The 25,004-nt window shown below is 35.9% G+C and overlaps 1 protein-coding gene across 3 annotated transcripts in view; it reads right to left on the reverse strand.

The window, feature by feature from the left end:
• Positions 1-25,004, reverse strand: part of NLK (nemo like kinase) — a 67,931-nt gene that overhangs the window by 6,474 nt on the left and 36,453 nt on the right. For all 3 annotated transcript variants that reach the window (XM_052803828.1, XM_052803827.1, XM_052803829.1), the window contains 6 exons: positions 24,860-24,915; positions 14,826-14,932; positions 12,891-12,976; positions 11,740-11,949; positions 6,877-6,978; positions 1,695-1,781 (listed from right to left, as the gene is read on the reverse strand). In XM_052803828.1, the coding sequence (XP_052659788.1) occupies positions 1,695-1,781; positions 6,877-6,978; positions 11,740-11,949; positions 12,891-12,976; positions 14,826-14,932; positions 24,860-24,915 (648 nt within the window). The remainder of the gene's footprint in view (positions 1-1,694; positions 1,782-6,876; positions 6,979-11,739; positions 11,950-12,890; positions 12,977-14,825; positions 14,933-24,859; positions 24,916-25,004) is intronic.

The raw sequence follows: 25,004 nt of genomic DNA on the forward strand, positions 1-25,004 counted from the left end.
TATTGAAACAGTCTAAAGAATACTTACTCGTCAATTAATTCTAAATTGTTTTATAAACCCCTAATCACGTTAAAGGATTAGTTCATGTCAGAAAGTGTTTCAGATCTGCAAACACTGCCACTAGGGGGAAGATTTTACTTAAAAACAAGTAGCATTGCTAAGATGACATTGACCTTTCTGTACTGTAGCTAATGATAGAAAATGCTGCTAATACGATTTTTAGGAACATGTTTTTCAATAATTACTTTCTCCAGATAACCTTAAAATTATGACTCCTACAATAAATCAAAATAAACCCAAAGAATTTAATGTTAGCAAATACAGCATTTTGTAGGTCCATACTCTGCAAAACATTTTAATGTGTCCGTAAGTAACTCTTTAAAGTAAAACACAAATTTAAGCATCACTGGTAAGAGAGGATGCCAGGATATGGCATTGGGAGTTCTGAGAAATACTTTACACACCAAGTTTCAGAAAACAAGTGGTGAAGGAAGTGCAGGGAAGAAGGGGGTCAGAGCAATGCTTTCAATAACAAAGTCTACTTCCACATTACTGAGACTATTTTTGTGTATAACCCACGTAAAGTACTCAGTTTCTAGGTGTCCAACACCATCCCGTCCAAAAAGGAGAATACTATCTGTTTCTAAAGAATTGAAGACAGAAGTGGTACTGCAAATTCAAGGTGTAATGAAGTCCACTGTTACAGGTGAATTAAAAAAAAAACAACCCAAAACACAAACAGAAAAGTTACTTGCTCAAAGTCACAGAGCAAAAGCAGTGGCAAAGCTTGAGGTAAAACCCAGGTGTCCCAATTCCCAGGATATTTTTTAAATGAAATTAAAATTTGTCTGTTCTAAAGGATTGTCCTGATTCTTTAAAAAAATAAAACCACATTTATTTAAATGTGATTTGGGAATAATAGTATTCTTAGTGTTGAGGGAGTTAGAAAGGAAAAAAATTAAGTTTGTTTACGTGGAAGTTATGATTTAACAGTTTTATGTTTTTGTTCAGTAAAGGAATCTTAAGGTTTAAAAAAATAAAATCAAAAGGTACTGCCTTCTGAATAGTTTATCAGTTACAAGCTTCCTCCCTTTCAGTTCAGTCAATCTGTCTATTTTTCATTTGAAATGTTTGGGTTTTTTCTGCAAGAATGAAATAATTAAGATCATCGTTTCAGGTATCAGATCTTCTAGTGACAATCTTGTATAGTAAGGCCAAGAGATAAAATCCAAAATCCACAGCAGCACATTTTTATTAGAAAAACAGATGCTCAGTAGGAAAAAAGATCCTGTTATGTGACTGTGTGGATGCAGAATGAATTTTTTGTGTGTTGCAAGACCATGAACACCCACGCGTCTCTAATTAGAACTGCATCAAAGTATCTGATGTTCTGCTACCTACACCTAGCTAGGAAAAGATAGCATGATTCATGAACACCCTCATCTTTCTCACTCTGTCGTAGCTTTCTTCAAAAGACCACTAGATTTTAAATGCAAAACCCCCATTCCAGGGGGAAATTAATTGACCAATTAGAAGATGATACTTTTACGTCTTTTACAGACCCAGAAGTACTGAAATACAATGTAGAAGAAAATCAGTTAAAGCAGTCCTTTACTTAAAATATTCATTTAAGTAGCAGACAACAAAAACTGTTAAAACAAGAAGTATTAGGAATAATTTTAAATCATACTTACTGGATCGAAGACCAACATTCTGCAAAGGAGATGAACTGCTTCATGTGTAGCTTGACTGGAAAGCGTATATAGGACAGGAAGGGATGGCTGTAGGGCAAACAGGAGAAAGAAAAGTACAGATAGTTGTCCTGTCAGATCCATCAGCAAGAAAACACTGTTACAGCACGCGTTATTTTATAGTCACCAAGGTCAAACTTCTTGTTAAAAAGGACATGCGCTACCCAACGCTTTCCAACAAGACAATAATCACTATTACAAAACTCAGCAATTGTAATAGAGATCTAATTGATTATTTTTTTTCCTTAGTTCAGAGGTAATCCCTGGACAAATCTATATTTTATTTACTTTTCTATACAGACACTGCTTTAAGCTGTAGCTGCTCAGGGGTTTGATTAACCACATCATTTCCAGTATTTCATTTTTCTGATCTCAATCACTGCCAAATTATGGATTATTTTGCTTGCCTTACCCAGGCGATCCATATCTAACTGACAGTGACATCTAGTACAATTAAAATGACCTTCAGGCATACAGCATTTTACATAGAGATAAATAGGCCAACTACCAAGGCTTGAAGGTCTGGGGGAGGGGGAAGGGGGGCTCAGTGAACTCCCCCTCATTTTATAGTGCGGTACCCGGGGCATGAACCGCACAGTTAAAAAAAGCTGGAACAACCCTGAAGCTGGCGGTAGCATCGCAATTCTTGCTCTGGTTAGCCCCACAAAAACCAGCTCTGCAGATCATTTTCCTCCTGTATTTCCTCGTTTTGCTCACAAACGCTCACAAGCATGACAGCCTGCACATTCTGAAAGTTTCCAGTTTTAGCTGAGAGTGAAAAAACCTTGTGGTACAAATACCCCAGTAAAGACAGATTTAAAAAACTGGGGACATCCAGCCCTTTCTGGGAATACGAGCACATAACCTTCCTTACAGCTACGGATCTGGAGGCAAGCACAAATCCCCCAGCAATACGTGCTGTGGAGCACAGGGATTATACAGCTGTGGGTGTACGGACAACTCCTTCTCCAGCCTCAGCAGTGCCATCGGGCTCAACACGCAGGTAATATTTAAACAAGATTTTACTCAACATATAAACATTTGACAACTTTTAACTGCACATACTCTCCAGCCTGTAAGTCTCCTTTGAGTCTGGAATTAAATGTTAACGCTAAGGTAGCAAAATGCGAAGACAACCCCCGTCCCCAGGTTCCTAACACGTGGGAAGAAGTACTGCCTTCGGGCAAGTTGCCCAAAATGAAGAAAATTAATCAACAATAATGTTAATTTATATGCCATTCATTTTAAAGCATTAGCTATATCCCAGACTCTGGAATGAGCTTCAAAGATATTTTTTTTTAAAGCCACAACAATGTCAGTTTCCAAAATCAAGTAAAATATTTTCCTGCTTAATTGACATTATTCCTATTTAGCTTAAAGAATGGCAGTAGACTGCACTACAGTTAGCCTTCAAAGTAAATAAAGTGTTGCAAAACAAGTGAACAGTTACTCCTCTTAAGTGAAGGGGAAAAAACAAAAGAAAAAAAAAGAGTAAGATGGGGGAAAGGAAGTCTCCATTTTCACACTTAGAAGAAAGCAAAACCACAAACCTATTGAAAAAAGAAATCAAAATCCCCAACCAAAGAAAAAAAGGACTCCATAGATATTAGGCCAGGCACTGCTGCAAAGAAAATTCCTGCTATGGAGTGTGTTACTTCCAAAGTCCAACACTCCTAAAATTTCTTTTTTTTTTTTTTAAAAAGGAAATAAACCATCACATATGCATGCAGCCACACACACACCTTTGTATTCTTCCCATGAAAATTCAAATAGCATTCATATTGGCTAGTGAATGCAGGTGTTGGGAAGAGCCATTAGGGCAGGAAGAATTATACAGAGTGCTTCACTAGCGTGTGTGATTAATTACTGTTGAGATGTGGGAAGAATATACTAGCCGGCTGACAAAAATGACTAAAACATTCTGCCTAAAATACAACAAATCAATTGAAAGCTAGCTAGCATATTTATGGGACAATATTCACTGACAAGCTTTGCATGGATCCATGGCATTTCCAGAACTGCATTAACTCTACACAGACTTTTAACTGGTATGCAATGCTAATATTTGGCAGGCACCTGTTGCTTCTACCTGTTTAGCAAAGCAAATGAACAGAAGTTATTTAGTTGCTGTAAATGTCAGTATATATAAACTTCCACAGTGACATCATTCCAAGTTATCCCTGAACTACCAAACACAGCACTAAGCACTTCTCAGCCTTAGTTTTTAAGTTCAGTCTATAGACCGCAAAAGCTATAATATAGCTATAAAGCTACAATATTTAGTAACTTCATATGATTTTTCTAATTATTAAGTACCATCTACAGAAAAAAGCACTGTCATCCAAGCAGTGTGATTAACTAGGTTTCATCCCTATACTGGGGCAGAAAGATATGATTACATTCCTTACTTATGGAAGCTGTGGCATCCAATACAAATGAAGGATGCACTTTTTTTTGCTACACTTATGCCATTTGTCTGCAGCTTGTCTACCATTCCAGGATCATCTGGTTATATAGAGCTTTTGAGGACAGCATTTTCTCGGCAAACTGTACTCAGGTCCACAGCTAGAGATCTGAAACAGTCCTGACGAGTACTAGCAAGGGTGGGAGAAATTGGTAAAAACTGAACTGCTGTAAGATTCGATTATCATGGAATCAATGATCAGGTCTTTTAACAAGTAAGGTGCATCATACTGGATCTCTCTCTTCCATAACAGAGAATGCAAGGACCACGACAGGGAGGGAACTCCAACACATTTTACTTTTCTAAGTGGGTCAGCACATGGCTGCCAGTGAGGTCCAAACCACTCCTTACCGTACACTGGGAATATGGGAGGAGACGCTCTTCCTAGGGCTGCCAGTTAAGCGACTTTATCAATTCACTTAAGTTTAGTTTGAAGTAAAATTTTTAAATACAAAACTGACAAAGAAGTCTACATAGTATGTAAATTTTCATTATGCCAACACACAGTGGGGTGGTCTTTTATTTAATCAGAAACTTCACGCATTAATCTATTTTTACATAAAGCAGCAAAATGCTTTACCCCTTAACTCCTACTATGCTCACCTACATCGATTAAAAATAGTTTGTGTGACAAAGTAATCACCAGTTTCTAACTTGGTTTTCTCTCCCTATTAATCTAATTAAGAAACTGGTAACATTTAGCTATTTATAACCAGCAAAATCTCCACTTTAAAAGATGAAAAGCCATGAATTTGCATTCAGACATGAAGTGTGCTTGAAGCTGAAAACAGAGAAATATCATTAAAGAAATCAACTAGATGCACTGTAACCCCCTATTTCCAAGTTGCAAATGAACACGCCAACTCCAGAGACTGTTGAGCTTCTGTGGCACTCCATGAAAAATGAATGTTGTTTTCCTCAACAGACACAAAACTAACTGCTTATAGTTTATTTCCTATGACTTGGTGGCTATGGGACATTAAATCTTTATTGGAAACATTTGATAGCATTTCACCTCACTTGCTTTTCAGTATTCCCGTCATTCAATGGGTCAAGAGACACAGTTTCAGAGGCTTGTACAAGAATAGCCTTAGCACTGGGATTAGAAAATCAGAAGACATTCTTGTACCTTTCTCAGTTCTTGATAAAACATCCTGGTTTAACAAACTGAACAAGGCTAACAAATAAATTTCAGAGTTCTTGCTTACTACTACTAAGAGCACAACTACTGCACTTTGGAAATGTCACGTGATTATCAAATGATCAGAATTCAAAACCAACGTATTCTATAAAGTATCTGGATGGATTTGTATACTGTTATATATTTTTATATATAAAGTACAGTGATGTATTTCTCCCAGCTTCAATCACTATTAAACTTTTTTTTTTTTTAAAAACATCTTAAAAATTGGAAGTGCAGGACTACATGCTTAAAAGTTACAACTCTTCTAGCACGTGATACCAAAAAAATAGACTTGATTTGTTTTAAAACTGGTAGAGAAAGTCTTAAGGAAATCCTCCTATTATTAACGTTAAAAGAAAAAAAAACTGTCATAAAATGGAATAGAGACAACCTGATGTAGTGAATCAAAAGTGCCAAGGAGGCAGAACTCCCACATGTTAATAATACAGCAGAATATATATTCAGTGCTCATTTCTATGGTAACTACTATTATGGTGAGTAGACATTTGAGAAATTACTTCAACATGCAGAAAATAAAGATGCAAACTTAACTACTGGAAAGATCTGATGTATTAACATGTACAGGTTATTAATTTTGTTAATTTTTACTATCTAACAATCATAAAAATGGCTACATTGGATGGACATACTGCTTTATTACTGCACTATGGATTCCTGCATAAGCATTTCTTTGTATCTATTAACAGTAACTTTCATTTGCCCTTTTTATTGTCCAGTCAGCATGACGACATCATCCTACCTTTTTTCCTCTGGTTTGTTTGTTTGGGTTTTTTTTAAATTAACTTTTACTTCAGTTATGTTGAACGTTGTATCTCAGTTTTCAATATCTTGTTAAGCCTTTCACAAACAGCTCAGGTCACTGCACGGATGTGCGAGGGGACCCTTTGGTGATGAGCTGCTGGACTGTTCTGTTTACGGATCTGCATAACGGGTGATTTCCACTTCCTAACACTCTCGATCCTGTCAGTACAGGAGTCCCTCCAGGGCTTTGAACTATACTGTCAATTTGAATTTATGTTTCTTGCCAATATTATCACTTAAATTTAACATCTTCTTTCAAAATAACTATCAAAACACTGTCGCTTCAAAAAATGAGACTTTCACCTGTGTCAACAAGACAAACAATACATACATGAGAGGCCAGAAATGCACTTTACTAGTGAAAAACCACCTTGTCTCAACAGTAGTTTGAATAACTGCACCATTAACCCATGCCACTGCAACACCACAACCACCTTTGCTAAACTTAACCCCGTTTTCAGGCCGAGACAACTCTGAGATTAAATATCCAAACAAAGTATTTATGAACAAACATGCCATGAGAATTTAATCAAGACGTGAAACACTGCGATGATACAGCAGTAGTATCCTGCACAGAGGAAATCCTAACTTATGGGGGCCGACTGAAGGATTGTCTTGACCAAGCGTAAAAAAAGGCCAGCAATCTCCAGCTATACCTGTTTATGAGGACCCCTGAGTATATGTGCCTTGGCGCCTTCACAAGCCGTCCTCATTGCTTCCAGCGATGGTGTTCCCAACAGGTCTGTAATCAAATCCAACTGTAGGTACAGAACATATAAATTTGAGGTCTTAGACATGTATTAATACATTTCACCACGATAGCAGATTCTTAAGCTAATGTAAATTACATTTAAGATATGAATCAGTTCAATACCACTATTTTATGGATAGTAAATTACAAATATTAACATATATATTTAGTGGATAGCAAATACAAACATTTGTAATTTCACTGAAAAAGCCCTAACACAAGCTGATTTTCAAGTTTGGGAGGTTTTCTTTGTTTACAGGTTTAATAAAATATTTTATTGCAATTTAAAAGTCAATTTTACATCATTAAGAAAATCAAGTACTCTTAATGGTGTGTTACTAATTCTAAAACCCAAATATTCTCAATTGAATGTCAGCATTGCATACCAATATACCACACACAATTACTCCAAAAAAACAGGTCAACTACTACTTTACACAAAATATTTTGCCATCAGCAGGAATAAAACTATAGAAAATGGAAAAAAAACCCCCTCAGAACTACAGTGCAAACTTACTATATTAAAAAAAAAAATAAATCTGTCTAGCACCAGAGGAAGGCAGAGGAAGGCTGGTTACAAGAAAAATAAAAGCTACCTAAAAAAGAGCAAAGATGATGCCGTGTTTAAAACTGGTCTCAACTTTAAATGAAATGACATTTCATTCACCTTTTTCATTTTGGAAAGCAACAGACAAGCTTTCACCTTACCTCTACAAAAGTGTGTGCATATACTCCTTTAGTGAATAAAAACAAACAAAAAAACCCCCTGTATAAGTCAAGCAAAATAAAAAAAAAGTCTTGTCAGTGGTGAGACCAGCACCCTGGTTCCAAGTGTTCCCTTGTGACCACCATCCACCCGCGCTAACGAGCAACTGCAGCGCTCTCCTCTGAGAATAAACCCATTATCATCATTATACAGGCCTTGTATGCATGAAAATCACCCACTGACTGTTGGTATAACATTTGTGAAATGTGATTGCTGTTTACACACCGAACCGTGTAACTCTTCAATCGGTGTGTTCTCTCCATCTTCCCCCCCTCTCCAGCAGAAGCACTAGTCTGCCCAGCGCCTCGAGGTACATGCAAGGTCGTAACTTGGTACCGAACACATGTCCTCCCGTTTGCCTTGGCACCCTGTGGCCAGGGCTAGCATAACTTCATGGAGGAGTGACAGCAAGCACCTACGTTTGTAAGGAGATGGAAAACCAGGCAGGAAAAAAAAATCCTAAACCTTGAGGTTTTTAGATGTGGAAAATAGATAATTGAGAAACAGACACATGGAGCTGATACAATAAAAGATCAATGTGTTTACAAAATAGAAAAAGTAATATGATAAATTATACCAGCATATCAAGGAATGTAGACTGCATAAAGACCTGTCTTTTTCGGCCAACTACTCCTGAAGCACACAGCAATTATATGTTAATATACGTTTATATCTATACATATAGATATGGATATAAATAAACACACTTTATTCTAATGGTTACAAGAAAGAACACTGAAAACAATTTTCATAATGATCTCCTGGAAGTTCATGTTTAACATCTCTCAAGATACAAATTCTCTTGTCTTAGCCCATACATTTCCAATACACTCACAGTAGAGTTTTGTTAAGAGGTTTGATTTCATTTATCTAGATGCATGTCATCAGTCACTAAACATATTTTTCTGAAGTATTACAAAATATATTTTGAAATTTTAGTGCAAAAATAGAAAAAATATTACAAAACATTAATTTGAATTCAACTGACCTCATTTGCATGAATTGCAAGTCTTTCAGGTATATGCAGTGAATCTACATTATTACATTATTATAATTATTATTATTTTAGGTCAGAAGGAGAAATGCACTTTCAAAGCTAACTTCTCAGCTGCTGCCACTGCCTGCGCTCTGGTTTGCACTGAGCGTCCCGGAGCACAGGCACTGGGCTCCTTTTAGATAAGGCTAACTGGGGGATGCATTCATGAGAACATCTAAACGTACTTCAGCTGACAGTGGGCATCCAGCCTGTGCAACCAGACCAACCCACTCCAAAGCACATCTCCACTCTGAATTGTGGAAAATGGTGGTGTCAGGTCCTCAGCACTGACCACCTCGCTCTTCAAATCCCCTCCTGCTGGTATGCACTAATTGCTCAAGTAAACATCGCTGAAGTCAGAAATACAAAAGCGGTATCCAGCAACAAGCATACCCTTGGTAAGCTGATGTGTGAAACAGCAAGCCTCTCCTCCCTGCCTGTGCACACGCGTGCTGTCATGTCAAAGGCTGGCGGCACAACATGCCAGAGATGCAACTTCATGTACGTGCTACAGCTAATGGGAAATGGCTATGCTAGGCTGGCAGTATCTGCCCGGTTCTCCTTTCTCCCTGACACTCTGATCCTTCCGAATGGATTCTGCTTACTGTCTCAGGCATGCGACCAGTTATCTTTAAGGAGGATTGTGTAATAATCAGCAAAATCAGACTGGAGGAACTGGCTAACCTAGGAAGGTGGTTAAAACTTAGCACTCTATCACCTGCCTTTGACAAAACAGTGTGCAGACTAGTCTTTAAAGCAAGCAGAGAAAGGCATTTGCTCCCACAGATAGTCAGAAAGTCAGAGATTACCCTTCCTGCACCACAGATGCACTAAAAGATAAAATTAAATGTCTTAAATGTTTCTGAACATATAGCTAAAAATAACTTGTATTTGCACCTTTAAAAATGCATTTTTAAACAAACATAGAAAGATTGTATCATACAAAAATGCTAACTATTCTAAATAGTATCAGTAAAAAGCAAAAATAGGAGGTGTTAGGAAATACTATATTTTAAAGTGTTTCTGATTACCTAAGTCTCAGTATAGATTATCTCATTTCTTACCTTTGTAAGAAATCCCACAAAATCCTTAGCAAAAGTTAGCTATTATAACTTGAGTAAGCAACTTAGATATATTCATCACTTTCACCATGATACTATCCAAAGTTTAAAATACCAAAATCACCAGTTCCAGTCTGGTTTATAATCTAAAGCTTTATTTACTTTCTTCATCACAGATTTGAGTTAAAAATTCCAGTACAGTCAGTTTTAAAATTATCTCTTCCCTGGTTTTTCTACCAGGAAAACTTTTGCCTGATGATGGCTATCGTGACATCAGAAAGTTTTTGCTGTCCTGGCTCACTCCCCTGGGTGCATGGGATAACCACTGTTGGTATGCAGTCTACACTAAGGGGTACGGCACAGATATAAGGAAAGACCATGACATAGACTAGCCCAAGGCTTGTATAGACTCTATCCACCTTTGAATAGCACTGAATTGCTCCGAACATAATTGAAATATATATGGTGATTACTTCTTAAACCACTCTACTGCACAGGGATCATAAAAGATCTAGGAACTCTTATGTAACTTTATGCAACTTTTCAATCAAATAAACTGAACGCCGCCCAAAAAAACCCCACCCCATAATGCTATTCTAGAGTTATTTGATGATGAATGTCTTTGCACTTTAAATTTCAAGAAGCCAAGAAGCCAATAGCCAAGGCTATTAAAATCACATGGGGTGATTAGCTTCAGTGTAGCAAAAGATCAAAGATTAGAAAACAGGAGATCTTAAATATTTTTGAGACTGCAACAGAATAGCAGTCAATTTAACTAGTAGTTCTGATTACATGACTGCTTTTCTCCTCTGCTGTCTCTTCGCAAGGGTAAGAGAGAGGTGTATTTTGGGAGGAAGTCTACCTTTTGTGATCATACAAGGTGTCGGCGCTGCCTAGAATGACTAGCAAGTCCCTGCTTGGGAGCACTACTGCAGTGACGTGATAGGTACCACTGAACAGGACACTGCATTAAAAAAATAAATATACACAACACAATAACAGTTTAAATATACGAATGTTGAAAACAGCATGCTAATGTGAATATCTCTCAAACTGTGAAAATGCTATCTGCATAAACAAACAAGAAAAGTATAGGTTTTGGAATGTCACCTTTAACAAAAGTTTGGAATGTGTTTTTACTTCTTGTCAATCAATATATGTAATGTCACAATTTTAATACTATGTAGTTTCTAATCTATAGATGAATACTAGCAACACTGAAGATAAACATTTTATATCACCACATCTTGTTCCTTCTTTTAGGAGTATAAATGCATCCATCTAATATCTTGCTGCAGACATTATTTTCTATCTACTGTAAAAATAGCACTTCAAGATTATTAGAGATATATGTATATTATATTAGCTTGCTTACTGTTGGAATGGTGATGAAGTACTCCGGTACATGTCATGTTTTTATACCTAGCCACAGCTATACAACATAAAAAAGTATTCAATACCTTCTTACACACTTGACCTTTACTAAAATGAAGCAGTCTGAACAATACTACTAATTGGCAGTTTAAATAGTTCGAGTGCCAATACTGTATCTCCAGTTATATCTTGACAGAAAACTTACTACTTTCTCATATCAGTTGTTACAAAAAGCTTGATCCCAGTTATATCACCTTTACCTTATCTCAGTAAAATGCTACAGCAGGCTTTGGTACTGCAGCAGATTACAGGGGATTACAAAAAAATACACATTTCAAAAGCTAACATTAATAACCGCTACTTTTAATACTGCCTGGAAGCTATCATTTCAGTGTTTCAAAGTAGCTTGGTTTTTTGCCCGTGTGTAAACCAAGCAAAACAAAAGCAAGTTTGAGGTTCAAAATGCATCAGTATAACTGATTCCATGAAATTATGCAGTAGAAAAATTTTTAAAGGGAAATTTAATTATACCTGCTGTATGGGACTCTGTGCCTGAAACAATATTCTTCGCCCAAGTAATTCTGCAAAGATACAGCCTACAGACCAGATGTCAATAGCATTGCTGTAGTGACGGCTGCCCATCAGGATTTCTGGAGCTCGATAATACTGAGTGACAACTTCCTGAGTCATGTGACGAGATTCATCTAATTCTTCCACCCTGGCCAATCCAAAATCACAAATCTAAATTGAGAAGGTAAATAAAAAAATTAAAATAACCAAAACACTTAATGCATTTCAAATAGGTAACCTTCTGGTAATGAAGCAGGAAATTCCAAACCAGCATTTAAATAAATCAGATAATCTGCTGTAACTGCATAAGCAAAGGGAAAGGGGAATAGGAAGAAATTATGCTACTTTATTCCACATCCATTTGAACTTTCTACAATTTTATTTGAAATCACAGTACATTTTTAGTTGGCATTACAATATCTATAACCTAAAAGATTAAAAAAAACTTTGCACTAAAAAAAAAAAAACAAGTTGCCAACCTCTCAGTACAGAATATTTCATCCCAAACCAGATTTCATTTGTTCATGATATGCCTCAAAATGTTACAGAAAGATTCAGCCTTCTACTCACTTTGGCTTTGAGAATTTTTTAAAATTTCTTGAACCAGAAGGGTTAAGAAAACAGACCAAAACTTTCACAATTAGAATGGTTAGCAAATCAGGGTAAACAAAACTTAATTTTTTTATATTTGGCATAGCTATACAACACGCCTAAGCCCTCCAAAATTTCATATGTCTAAGAAGTTAATGGAAGAGTCTTGGGCATTCGGTATGGTCTTTACTTTGTCTAGCACACTGAATACTAACATTGCGATATACCTGAAGAAACTGTCTGCCCTTCTCAACTGCTGAGGGCACAAGAGATACCAGGCAAGTCAAACAAAAGAGTCATGCCTATCTTGCTTTCATAGATTTGGGGAGAGATAGGGAGAAAAGGGGAAAGGAAGATGTTTGTTTCATTTATAATTTTTAAAGAATCTGTGGGATTTTTTTCTTTCAAAATGACTTTCAGGAAAAGTGTTCATATTAAATGTTTTTGTTTAAAAAAAATAACAACTGATTTATAATGAACAGCATATACATATGTACATTTTCAATAAATTTAAGTAGCACCTTAAGAACACAGTTGCTGTTCACAAGTAGGTTCCCTGGTTTAATGTCTCGATGTAAAATGCCAGCAGAATGTAGATATTTCAGACCTGAAATATTAAATGAAATTAAAATAAATACCTTTTTTCCTTTTAAAAGACGTTTAAGGCTGACAACATTTTCCTGGAAAGTCTTGCAACTCCTAATCAGCAGAGACTTTGCCATTGGCTCATTTTTTATATGATTCTAACTTCCAGTCTCTAGTATACACTCAGTCACTCAATGAAAGGATAAAACTTTTGGAGTATACAAACTAGACAGAGCAAGTAATTTAAATAGCCTTTTTTTTTTTTAAAAAAAACCAAACCAAAACCCCCCCCAAAACATCATCTCCATGGTTATGACATGGATACTCTGCTAACCACAACACTGGAATATTGACATATACCTCTTAATGCTCTGTTTCCCAGTAACAATTTTAACTTCTGCAGCACTAAAATTTGACTCAACAATTTCCTAGGTAACAGCTGCACTTCAGAAATAAACTCAGATTAAACTCAAGCTAATTTGCATTTCTTTTTTTTTTAATCACTTTTCTCAAACTAAAACCTCGTAAGCCAGCAGCAGATAATGTAAAACAAGGCTAAGAGAATACAGGCCCAAACTACAGTAAAGCCTAAGCCCTTTCCTTAACTTTATTGGTGCAAAAATTCAAAGCTAGAGCTAATGAACTTAGGACATCTGATCACAGCTATTGGGGATGTTTCTAACATTTAGGAAAGACAACCTATGCTGCCTGTGTGCGTTTGCTGTTCCTGAAGCTATAATTCTGATCTTTTTAAGAAAATGGAAGTAATGCAGAAAGCATCTCACTAAAAAGCACAGTGGAAGAAAGTATACCAACATGAAGTTGTTTATGCACATGAACTACAGTAGTAGACAAAGCATGGAAAATGGAAAAATGGCCATAATTCAAGTAGGGTCAGATAAAGCAAAAATAAATAATAGCATTAAACTGGGGAACACTAAGCGCTTAGGTCAAATGCCTGGGCAAATGGAATGAGAATTCAAATAACTCTTGAACAAACTTTAACTGACAGTTTTGCATTGCCATTTGGATAAAAAGTACAGTTTTGAGTGTTCCCCCAGTTATCAAACTCAGTAATCACAGAGGCACAAATACCTTTTGTCCTTTAGGAGTATAAATCTTTTCTCTAGCACAACAGGTACCTGGAATAGCCCATACTAATTCTGGATATAATTTATATTTCTTTGTTCTGCTCTTTACGAATACGTTCTACTATTTATTTACTACCAGATAAAATTGACTGTTTACTTTCAGCTTATTCCAGTGAAAATACTCAAATAAAGCCAACGGAAAAGCAACTGGACTAACACTGATCAGATGTTCAAAAGACAAGCACAATAATCTCATTTCTTGGATAAAAGTTTCCAAATGGACTAAAAAAGAAAAAAAAAAGTTTAAAATTACTATTATGGTAATTGTTTTAGCTAAAAATCAAACTTTACTGGACTGTTCCATAACAATTTAAACCAGACTGTTCTCTAGAATACCTGAAGTGGGTATAGTTACACATATTTATCAATTTGGCTCAGTCTAGGTGCCCTTCCTGTACCTTGATTCAAAAAGCATTGGAGGACTGTTAAAACACACACACCCCCCTTAAGACTCTCACAGTCCATTGAAAAAGCTTTTGCAGCTGAAGCATAAGTCTTGCCATCTTTACCCATGACTGTGAAGGAAGGCAGCAGGGCTGCCATATTCTTATAACTAGAATAATTAATGTTTGCTATTCATTCATAATATGAAATTAAAAGAACAAGTTTCCATGGGAAACTTATTCAAGATGAGGATGTCTTGAGAATAAACATTAAGAAACAGAAAAAAAAATACTACTACTACATAATTTTCATTAAATTTAAAAGAAGAAAAATTACCTCTCAAAATCTGGTAAAGAAAAACTTTGACATGATCCGAGCTGAGTGGCTGAGGAGAGACGATAATCTTATGGAGGTCACTCTGCATCAATTCAGTGACAACATATCTTCAATTTATTAGTTAAGGCAAAAGCAGAAAGTCCAGCACATAATCTCTTGAAACATTTACTCTAACTCCTAGGAATTTGAGCTCTTACAGGTCAGAGCTATCAAGTAAAAAAGAATAAAGCTTCTTCAGAGGTCAAGTCTCCAGACTCTTACAAGAATGAAAATAAAAAAATGTGTTGTGAAAGAAAACAGATTACTCAATAAAGTAGCGTTTGCGTTAAGGTAGTTGTTACAAAATTATTCCAAAGTCAAATTACGACTCAGAAAACAAAATAAAGTTTTTATATAATTAATGGCATCTTGAAACCTTTACATTTTTCCTTAAGATTGGTAAGACACAAATTACAAACAACTAAAGTAGCATCTTCATAGTGGACATACATCAACATGGTTTAACCAGACAAACTGGCAAGTGCAAGCCTGTGAAAGTCAGTTATCAAAAGTACCTTACAGGTTGCTACACGATCAGTAATGCAGACTTTTAAAAATACATATGCTTCTCTAAACCTACCCAGTACCCACTATTTTACCTTCTCAAGCATCATATACACATGCATACAAATCCCAGTCATAAAACCTCTTCTGAGTTATAACAGGAGAAGAAAAAGAAAAAAAACCACCCAAACTTCTATCTGGAGGAAAAACTAAAAAAAAAGAAACCACTATTTCACATACTCATAGACATGCAGAACACAGCAATAGTCATGCTCACTGATAATTTGCACAAATACTTGAAGATACGAAGAGCTGTATACGCTGTGGCTTATACAAAGGTAAGGTGTGGATTAAGAAGGGTATTTTATTTATTCAGGAAGCACTAAAAGTACAATGTTTCAAAAATGAAGAAATATGGAAGACACAAGCAGCATATCTTAACCCCCCAAATCAATATCAAAGCGTCAATTTCCTGAATATGTTACAGTAATGAAAAACATGCAAAAATCATTATGATAAATACTCGGGGTACTACAGACATATGCTGCCCATGAGTTGTACAGGGCAGTTAGCAACAGACAGCTTTTACTGCGGCCAGCGATGAAGAGCCTACCGAGCTGCTGTACTGAGAAGCTGTCTCTGCTGTACTCCGCTTCATTCACTAACAACACTGGTAAGTTAAGTTTTGATTTTGGAGCTGTGGTTCAGAACAGAGTTTAAAGCAAAACCACAGCACCTCAACTTTCAAGAAGGATTGAACTTGCAGTACTGAGAATTTTCAACTTTTACAACAAATAAGCTTGATAATTAAGAAACATTACTGCTTTAAAAGATACCTTTAGCAGTCACATTTGAAACAAAAATCTCCGATATTACTACGTTTGTGGCTGAAGAAGGTAAAACACAGTAGCCATATGTTCACTGAACTGCTTTCAAATGTCTCACTGAGACCCCTGCACTAGGCATTAAACATTGCGAGTCACACCAAGCCCTGCAACGTTCAAAACAGACAAAAATGTGGCAGAGAGGTGGTGCACACTGCCAAGGTCATGCAAAAGATCAAGGAGAGAGTTAGAAATAAAAACTGCATCTCCTGGGTCCCAGTCTAGTATCTCCCTTGGTATACCAAGTTCATTCACAGTTCAAGGTAAAGCAGTAGTCAGCTCTCAGCCTTCCAAAAATACAAACCGATCAGCTGTAAGCAGCAGCAGCAGCAGCTCAGCTGCCCTCCTCTGAACGCTGGAGCGCGTACAGGTTTACCTGCCGCTCTGCAGAAAGAAGCAGGGTTTTTCCGTGCGTGAGGAAGTTACACGCTTCAGTTCTACTTGTCCTCCGCATCTGCCATGCACGAGCTCTGGTAACTTCATGAACTCACCGACCTGGTGGTGGTATTTTTACAAGTGTGCCGTCCTGACCTTTCCTCTGAAAGCAAAGCTAACTAGGTCAACGTTGAGGGTTTTGTTTTGTTTTGTTTTTAAATCTCACCATTATCCTGTAGGAGCCCATCAGTTGGTTCAATGCTCTTTATAAGCAGCTCTGCTACATATCAAGTCTGAAATATAATAGCAAACCCTGACTTCAATTAAGATATTTATCTCTCAGCAACACAGTAAGCAAGTCAGCTTCAGCAGAAACTTCTACTTGTTCTTACCATTATCACCAATTAATTGGCACAGGTCAAGTTGCACTTATAACAATCTAGAGAAAACTTATATTTTCTTTCATCTCTACCTATTCAAGGCTCTCCTTCCATCTGTTGATCTGTAAACCCTATCCAGCAAAATCCTCATCAGCCAAATTGTTCATCTGCCATCAGCACACCACATAAAAATTAATTTTATAAATTAAATATTGCCAACTTTTTGACCAAAAAACCCCCAAATTAAAATTGCATTCATAAAGAATTCAAAGAAAAAACCTAGCCCTGCAGCACCATAATTTCTTGTCCTCTAATTTTCCTTTTCCTTTTGCAAATGCCCTCTTAAATATTTAGGCCAGCCTTTTAAAATTTGGTTTTTACCTTATGGCTGCAACAAATCTTTACATTTCATTTTTAATGTAAAATATAAAAAAAAAAAATCCAAAAGCATTACTCTGCACTTTATTATGATAAGATTTTTGTTTTGCTACGCCACAAATCCTCCTAAATCTCAATCCCGAGCATAATGTCTCCCAGATGTCTCAACTAGTTGCCATGCCAACTAAAGCAGCTTAAATTAAATGAGGGCCTGAAATGGCACCTGCACCACTCCAGGTCTGTTGCGCATTAAATAAAGCTCTCTTGACAGGGGCTCAGAGGTGCCATTAACTTGAACAGCAGCTATCTGATTATTGTCTCTAGATAATTTAATGAGGGTCTCTAAATAAGAGCACAAGCAGCACTTGCTTGATGTTCCTGCCTTTTACAAACGTGGCAGCTTCTTAAACAGCTGGTACCCAAGCGGGTCAATGACTTTACTCTGGCCAGTACCATAAATGTTTAGCAAAAACAAACTACAAAAACCCTATGGGATTTCAATCAACTATTCAAACAGGTACCTGCAATTTTCTTTTTTAAGTTGAACCATAAAATATGCTGGCTACGAGATGGTCACTGGAGCTGTAATATGCAGCTAAGCTGAACATTACTACCAGATAAAAATTGCTACTGACAGCAGTAATTAGTTAAGTAGCTGTATAAAATTAGAACTACAAATGTACCAATTTGCTTCAGAATAATTACTAAGGCAAATGCATGGCACAAAAGAACTTCACTTACCCTGTTGACTGGGAGACCTGCTGAGTTGGTAAATTTTACAAAGTGACAGGCAAATTTTAAAAAGGAACAAAGTACGCTCTGTGATGTAGTATTCTCATAATGACTTGGATCCTTCTTTATTAGGTCTCTGCATACCTCAAAACTCAATTCTATAGACTTTTTCTGGGAAAAGGCCAGCATTCTGTGAACAAGTTCTGGGGTAGGTAGATTAGCTGGATGCTAACAGTGGAGTGGAGGTGTCTATCTGCATGATACTGTAAGAAACATGCTTTTTTAAAAACAAAACAAACTCTTTCTTATATATTTCAAGATTTTCTATAAAATGGGGACAAGGAGTTTTTCCTATTTTAGTGTACTTTAGTTATACTTGTTTTTACATTAGGATCATATCAAGCTTAGTTTGTGATGCCACCTCTGTTCTCTTCTAACTCTTTGCAGACTTTATAGCTTCCCAGTAGAAATATTTCTATAACATTCTCATTTCGTATCAATACCCAAAACACGAAAAAAAAGACCTGGTCCATGTAAAAACAGTGCAACAATTATTCAAAAATATTTAATGAATCTAATGCCTGTCTAAATTAATTTTTATGTTTATAATTTGCTGACTTTTCTGTTATAGGTAAAATTACTGATATGTTTGCCATCAAGTCACCTCTAATTATGCAATGTAGAAATGGCAATCTATGGCATGTGTCAAAGACCACAGACAAGCAACAGCAGAAGCTGCCTGGAGGGACACGGTTTTGGAGACAGGGGAAAAAAATAAGAGAGACAGTTTTTCATACCAGGAAGAAAATATTGAAACTCCATCTGAATCTTACTTCTGTGTAAGGTAAGGGCTTCAAAGCTCTTGATGAGTTCCTAATACAGAGAAAATTCAGCCTTTCAACCTAATTGAGCTGGGGTACAATGAGAGAAGCGCTCAGGTGAAGCAGCAACTACCACCTCTCTACTCCTGCTCAGTTTCAAAACTCATCAGGAGCTGGAGTTCCCAGCCTTCCACAGAACCACCATGTCATCAATCAGCTCTAAGTTAATGGCATTGGTATTAATCACCTGCAGTTTAGCAGCACCATATTTTGTATTATGTACAATAAAATAACTAATTTTCATATCTAAATAATTGTATCTATGTATTTGTAAAACAAAGCATGAATGCTGTGGAAGCTCTGTTTTGGGAAGGACAAATACATCTGGCATATCACACTTGCAAGATTGCGTATAGGCTTGTTGTGACAAGTTTTCTTAGCTGTATACTGCAGTTAGAAAGAGTAAGACATACAGGTTCTCTACTGTCAGTAAAACACATGTGCCTGAAATGGAACGGCAAACCATTCCCCAGAGGTATGGCAGGACGCAGTCTGCAGAATACAAAAATTAACTCCACTACTTCAGCATTAGTTTCAAAATTTCACTTAGTTATTTAATTATTTGGTCTTGAGGTTCCCTGAATTTGATATTCAAATGGGAAATGCATTTGTGCTACAAAGCACTTCTTGCAGATCACTATTCTGATATTTTACAGTGCTTACGGACAGATGCAGTAAAATTATCAAATACTTCCATGAGTAGAAAAAAACAAAACAGTGCAAGGGGGAACATGGATTAATCAGTAGTAGATCTGCGGATAAATTCCTAACTACTATTGATAATTTATTCTACAAATAGCTTTTGAAACAATTTTTTAAAAAAATGCAACACCAAATGTCAACATGCAGTATGAAGAGTTCCTAGTCAAAGTTAACATTTCAAAACTGTCTCTCATAGTGCCATTTCAGGTTGTTCAAAAATCAAGTCATAATCCTTAAGTTAGGAATTAAGATAATTTATTGAGTACCTATAAAAGGTTTAAAATTAAAAAGACATAGGGGAAAACTTCAGTCTATTTTTACAGAATCATTGACAGCCAGGGACATACTGCCAGCAGATTCTACTTCAAAGATCACTGCTAACAATACATGATATTCAACTTTAAAATCTCCCTGGTATTTTCCCATGTGTACACAATCTTCTCGATAGAAATCATTTCCTATCAATGCACACTAGGGAAAACATTTTCAGTTCCAGGCAATGTTATCCAACTAGATTTTACAAATAATGGAATACAGCTATTACAACTTTACTGCTGAATAAAGCAAAATTTTAACCCAAGGCATAAGACCCTCATGTTATAGAGAGAATAGAGCCATTCTGGCACCCAGTTCATTCAAGCAGACACCTAGGACTCTCTGTCATACAGTTTACTGGCTTGACAATAACACCACCATGCTTTCATTACCTGTAGCAAGTACATCAAGCTGTTCTGTTCTCATGAATATCTAGTGAGAATCTAAGTTGCAATTCTGCCTGACCCAACAATATAAACTTGTGTTGTTACCAGCTGCAAATTAGCAACCCGTAGCCTTCAACGGAGTATCCTAATCCTCTTAATCCTTGAAGTCCCTGTTCAATTTGTTTGTGTATTGGCCCAGAGGAACTTGCCACGATGACATTTCAGAAGGAAACCCTTTCTAAGGATACTCTGAAAGAACAGGAAGCCTGAGCATATGCTACTTGGTACTCTAACAGTGGTGTCATTGTCCCTTTTACTAGCTGGAGGAACCAAATCTTACCTTGTCCCTGTCTACCCTCCTCCACCCTACATATACGAAGGATTTACTCCGTAATCTGTCAGAAAACAGTTCTTTCACCTCTTAATTAGATCAATGGGAAGGAACCGCTGCACACCTTTGCTTTTACTAGCGTTAAAATCTTTCCAAGTCAGTATAACAAGACTGACAAAACTGATGTTTTTTCATCTGCATCCAATATCCACTTTAATGGAAAAAGTTTTCAAAAGGTTACTATAGAAACTTAGGATAGTTCTTAAAAGAGAACATCTGTGTATCTCCAGTTGCAGAATTCAGTATTACAATCAATTGCAGATTTTGTAATTGGGAAAAAAGAGAGCCATAAATAATTTGGGCTGGAAAAGGCCTTTAAGATCAGTCCAGCCGTAAACCTAACACTGCCAAATTAGTTCAATCAAGAATTAACAGATATGTTAATTGTAATGAAATGCTTTTTAGATGCTCTAGCAAAATCTGTGAATCACTATTTACCTTTATAACTGATGTGCTTTAAAGTTAGGTCAGTCCACCTAGGAAAACAGGCATACAACAGAAGCAAAACATCATCCAAGCTTGTGTATCAGGGATTATACGGCTGTTCCACCAAGGTAAGTTGATGACTGCAGGGATAAGCCTTGAACTTCAGCTTAATGATGAACTTAATGATGAACATAAAAAAACTAAAATTCAGTAACAAAACTCTTTTTTATCTATTTTCTCAAGACAGACATCCAGAATAATATATGCTCCGTTATCTATTCATTATTGCACTAGGTGATATTGGCAAAAATATCAATACCCGTATAAGATGTTAAATGCTCACAAAGATTTTCAATCTAAAACCTCATTATACATTCAAATTATACCTCAATTTAAGAGTTTGCAGAGAATTTTCATTCCAAAACAAAAATCTCACTAGATTAAATTCCTTTATTCATCACGTTTCCTAAGAAATCTTTTAATTTATCATAATTTTAAGTCAGTCCTATAATGAGTTCTCTTTACAAAAATACTTTGCAATTCTTGCTAGTACCTATGAGACATTGAATAATTGAAACTAACTCTACCAGTTCATTTGCAACACATCATTCATATCATTTTAGTCATTCTTTTACTAATTTTTTCCTTTCCCCAAAAAGGGCACTATAACTCCTTTGAAAGAATAAATGAAATCAAGCACTACCAACTCAATCCCTTTACACTTTCATCACTGATCAATATACCTTATTGTAAAAATGGAACATCATTGTGATATCTTTAGAAACTATACTAGTGGATCAACAAAAGAACTTTTTACAACGACGTCCCCGAAATATGAAATATAGTTACCTGATCTTCTTAAAACAAATCTGAAATAAGTTCTCCTTATACTACAGTAAGCAGAAGCACATGCAACTAAAACTGTGCATATAAATTGAAACTCCTATTCATTCATTCTTCTAATGAATTTAAGGGTCATAAGTACACTTACTGCAATTATTTCAAAAGAAAGGAGACAGAAGACTACACAAAGCAAATAGTCTTCTATTACCAATATTAGAGACAAGAAATTCAAACAAATTAAAAAAAAGACAGCCCTATAAAAAACTAGTCAGAATGACTTAAAATCAGTTAACCATGAAGGAAACTAACATTTCTGGTTTTATATTCAAAACTTGGCAGTAGCTAAACTCATAAAAATAAGCTTATCCCATTTAAATAGTCTTGATTGTACAATTACACGGAAGGAGTAATCCTTAACCTAGATCTGATTTATAACTCATATGACTTGTTATAAAATGAGGACATTGAACTAGTGCAAATAACCAAAATTCAGTTTTTGAAGACTACTTATATGGTGTTCACATGAAAGAAGTATCAAAGCAAAATTTAAGAGTTTTATCTAACATTCATATGAAAAAGCCCTAGTATAGTATAGCAATATTTTCAGCCAATGAATTTGTTTATCAATCACTAGATCATGCTGTAGTTTGGTTAAAATCACCAACTTTAAAATATACCTACTTTCTTCACCAATCAATTCAAGGTATTATAAATAGATCAAACCATATTTCACAAAGTTCAGTTTATCTAAAAATAATGACAATTTTCCACCCATTAATTGTCTTGTAAAGTGGGTCATATAAAAAAAGCAGCTAAGACCCATCAGTAATTAACAGCCTTCCGAAGTCTAACCATAAGAGTAAGCTGGTGCACTCAAACCTCAATCAGCTCCACTGAAGATGGACACCAACATAATAAAGCTACTTGTTAGATAAGCAGAACACATGATGTGGGCATCTGTGGGACAGTGCATTAATTTTTTTTTTAACCTAACTATTACTATGCATCCAGGTAGCAGAAAAAACTCTCAGGTCCCAATTATGATTGTATAAAGACTATGTAATTTTAGAAAATAAACCCAAATCATCAATCAGAACACTTTATATATGCTTCTGAATGTACATGCATACATTTTCAGATGAAAATTGATTGGCAGGTATCTTACATAAGCTTATAACAGACATTTCATTATGCCCTGCCTGATTTACAAGGAGATTTTGGTAACAATTTCAGTTTTGGGAGGAAGTTTTTATTTGCACAGTTTGGTTGTGAATTATAAACTTGAAAGACTGCAACCAAAGCTGTAAAACAAGCAGCAGTATAATGAGATGACACATAATTGAATATACTCTGATTCAAGCGTTCGCTTTCAACAATTCAGCACTGATTTTAATTTTCAGTGTTTGCTTTTGGGGTTTTCCACAGAAAACACAGAAGTCTATTAGCTGACCACAGCTGTATGGCAGATCCCTGTAACCAAAATGCTAATTTGATAATGGAAATGTCAATGTGCTAGGATATTTGATTATCTGCTCTCTAAAATATCACTTTTCCTAAAGTCTACAAAGGATATTTTGTTGCTAACAGCATGTTGTAAAAATATCTGAACAGTTCATAAAACTCTGCAAATAATCTTAAAACTGTTATGCGCAGGAAGAGTCTGGTGAAGTACTCTTTTCCTACACACACAAAAAATAATTTATAAACAAATAATCTCATTCAGTGGTAATTATCAAGTTCATTTTTTATTAGCTAAAAACTCAAGAATTGGATCTTAGCATGTTAAATTTTTAAAATAGCATAAAGAAGAAAACAGACAGTGAGATTAACTCAGGCAGACAATCTTTATTACGATTCCTGGTCTGTAGCTAGTAAACTCTCTGCAGAGAACAGAATTATCCCTATTTAAAATAATTTTTTGTTCTAAATCTCGCAACATATCTAGATACTTTCTGTACCATGAAAATCTGTATTTAATTCATTGCAGTAATTTCTAGCAATTTAAAAACTAAAGTATTAAAACAACCAGCTTTGAGTCACAGAACTTCTTGTCCAGCTAGAATCAGTAAGAGCCTACCCAGCTCAATGACTTACTTTTCAGTATTTAAAAATGCAGAAATTCACAACTCCCAAAATAGAAGATAACCCAAACAAAGTTTGAAAAAGGAAAAAACCAAAACAAAACATGACATTCTCATATCAAGTTATGTACTAAAATTCAATTTTATAATACAGTTACCCATAGACAGCATGTACCTTTGCATCAGTAACACATTAAACAGTACATATATATATCTGTGTGAAATCTGTTTTCTTGATCAAGATAGAGGCTGAACAAGGAAAGCCACAACCCAGCTAGTGTGCTGAAACATCTCTGACAAGTCATGGTTTCGAAGCATGTAACAGTAGCACTCTCTGAAAACACCAGAAGGTATTTTAAGATACTAATAACTGAGAGGAAGTTAATTACTGGATATAGTTTTCAAAAAAATATTTTGGGGGAATCACCATTAGTAGCAGCAGTATCTCTTGGTAAATACCACAATGCCCTGCATTTACTGGCAGTAAAAAGCTTACTCAAAGCTTCATGTTCAATCCTGCACCATTTCACCTCCAACATTAACATTAACTAAGAGTTCTGGATAGTATAGATTCACTTCTTTAAATAAAACTGTTCAGATACAGGCTCAAGGTTTTTGTAGTTCTATTTCATAGATTCCACCAACTACCTGCAGTTTCTAAGCTAATGAAAATTACACCTACCTCAATTAAGATGCTCTATTTTATATTTAGGATACATTTCTTCAAAATAGTCAATGTGTGGAGGCTGGAGTATGTCGAGGGCAGAGAGTACCTAGGAAACACCACACAAGATCAAGACCTATCCCAGTCAAACAAAAACAAATCCCTTTCAAAAAGACAGACTGCACCTTTCTTACAGAG

This window comes from Harpia harpyja, chromosome 12 (assembly GCF_026419915.1).
Source record: "Harpia harpyja isolate bHarHar1 chromosome 12, bHarHar1 primary haplotype, whole genome shotgun sequence".
NCBI classification, from domain to species: Eukaryota; Metazoa; Chordata; class Aves; order Accipitriformes; family Accipitridae; genus Harpia; species Harpia harpyja.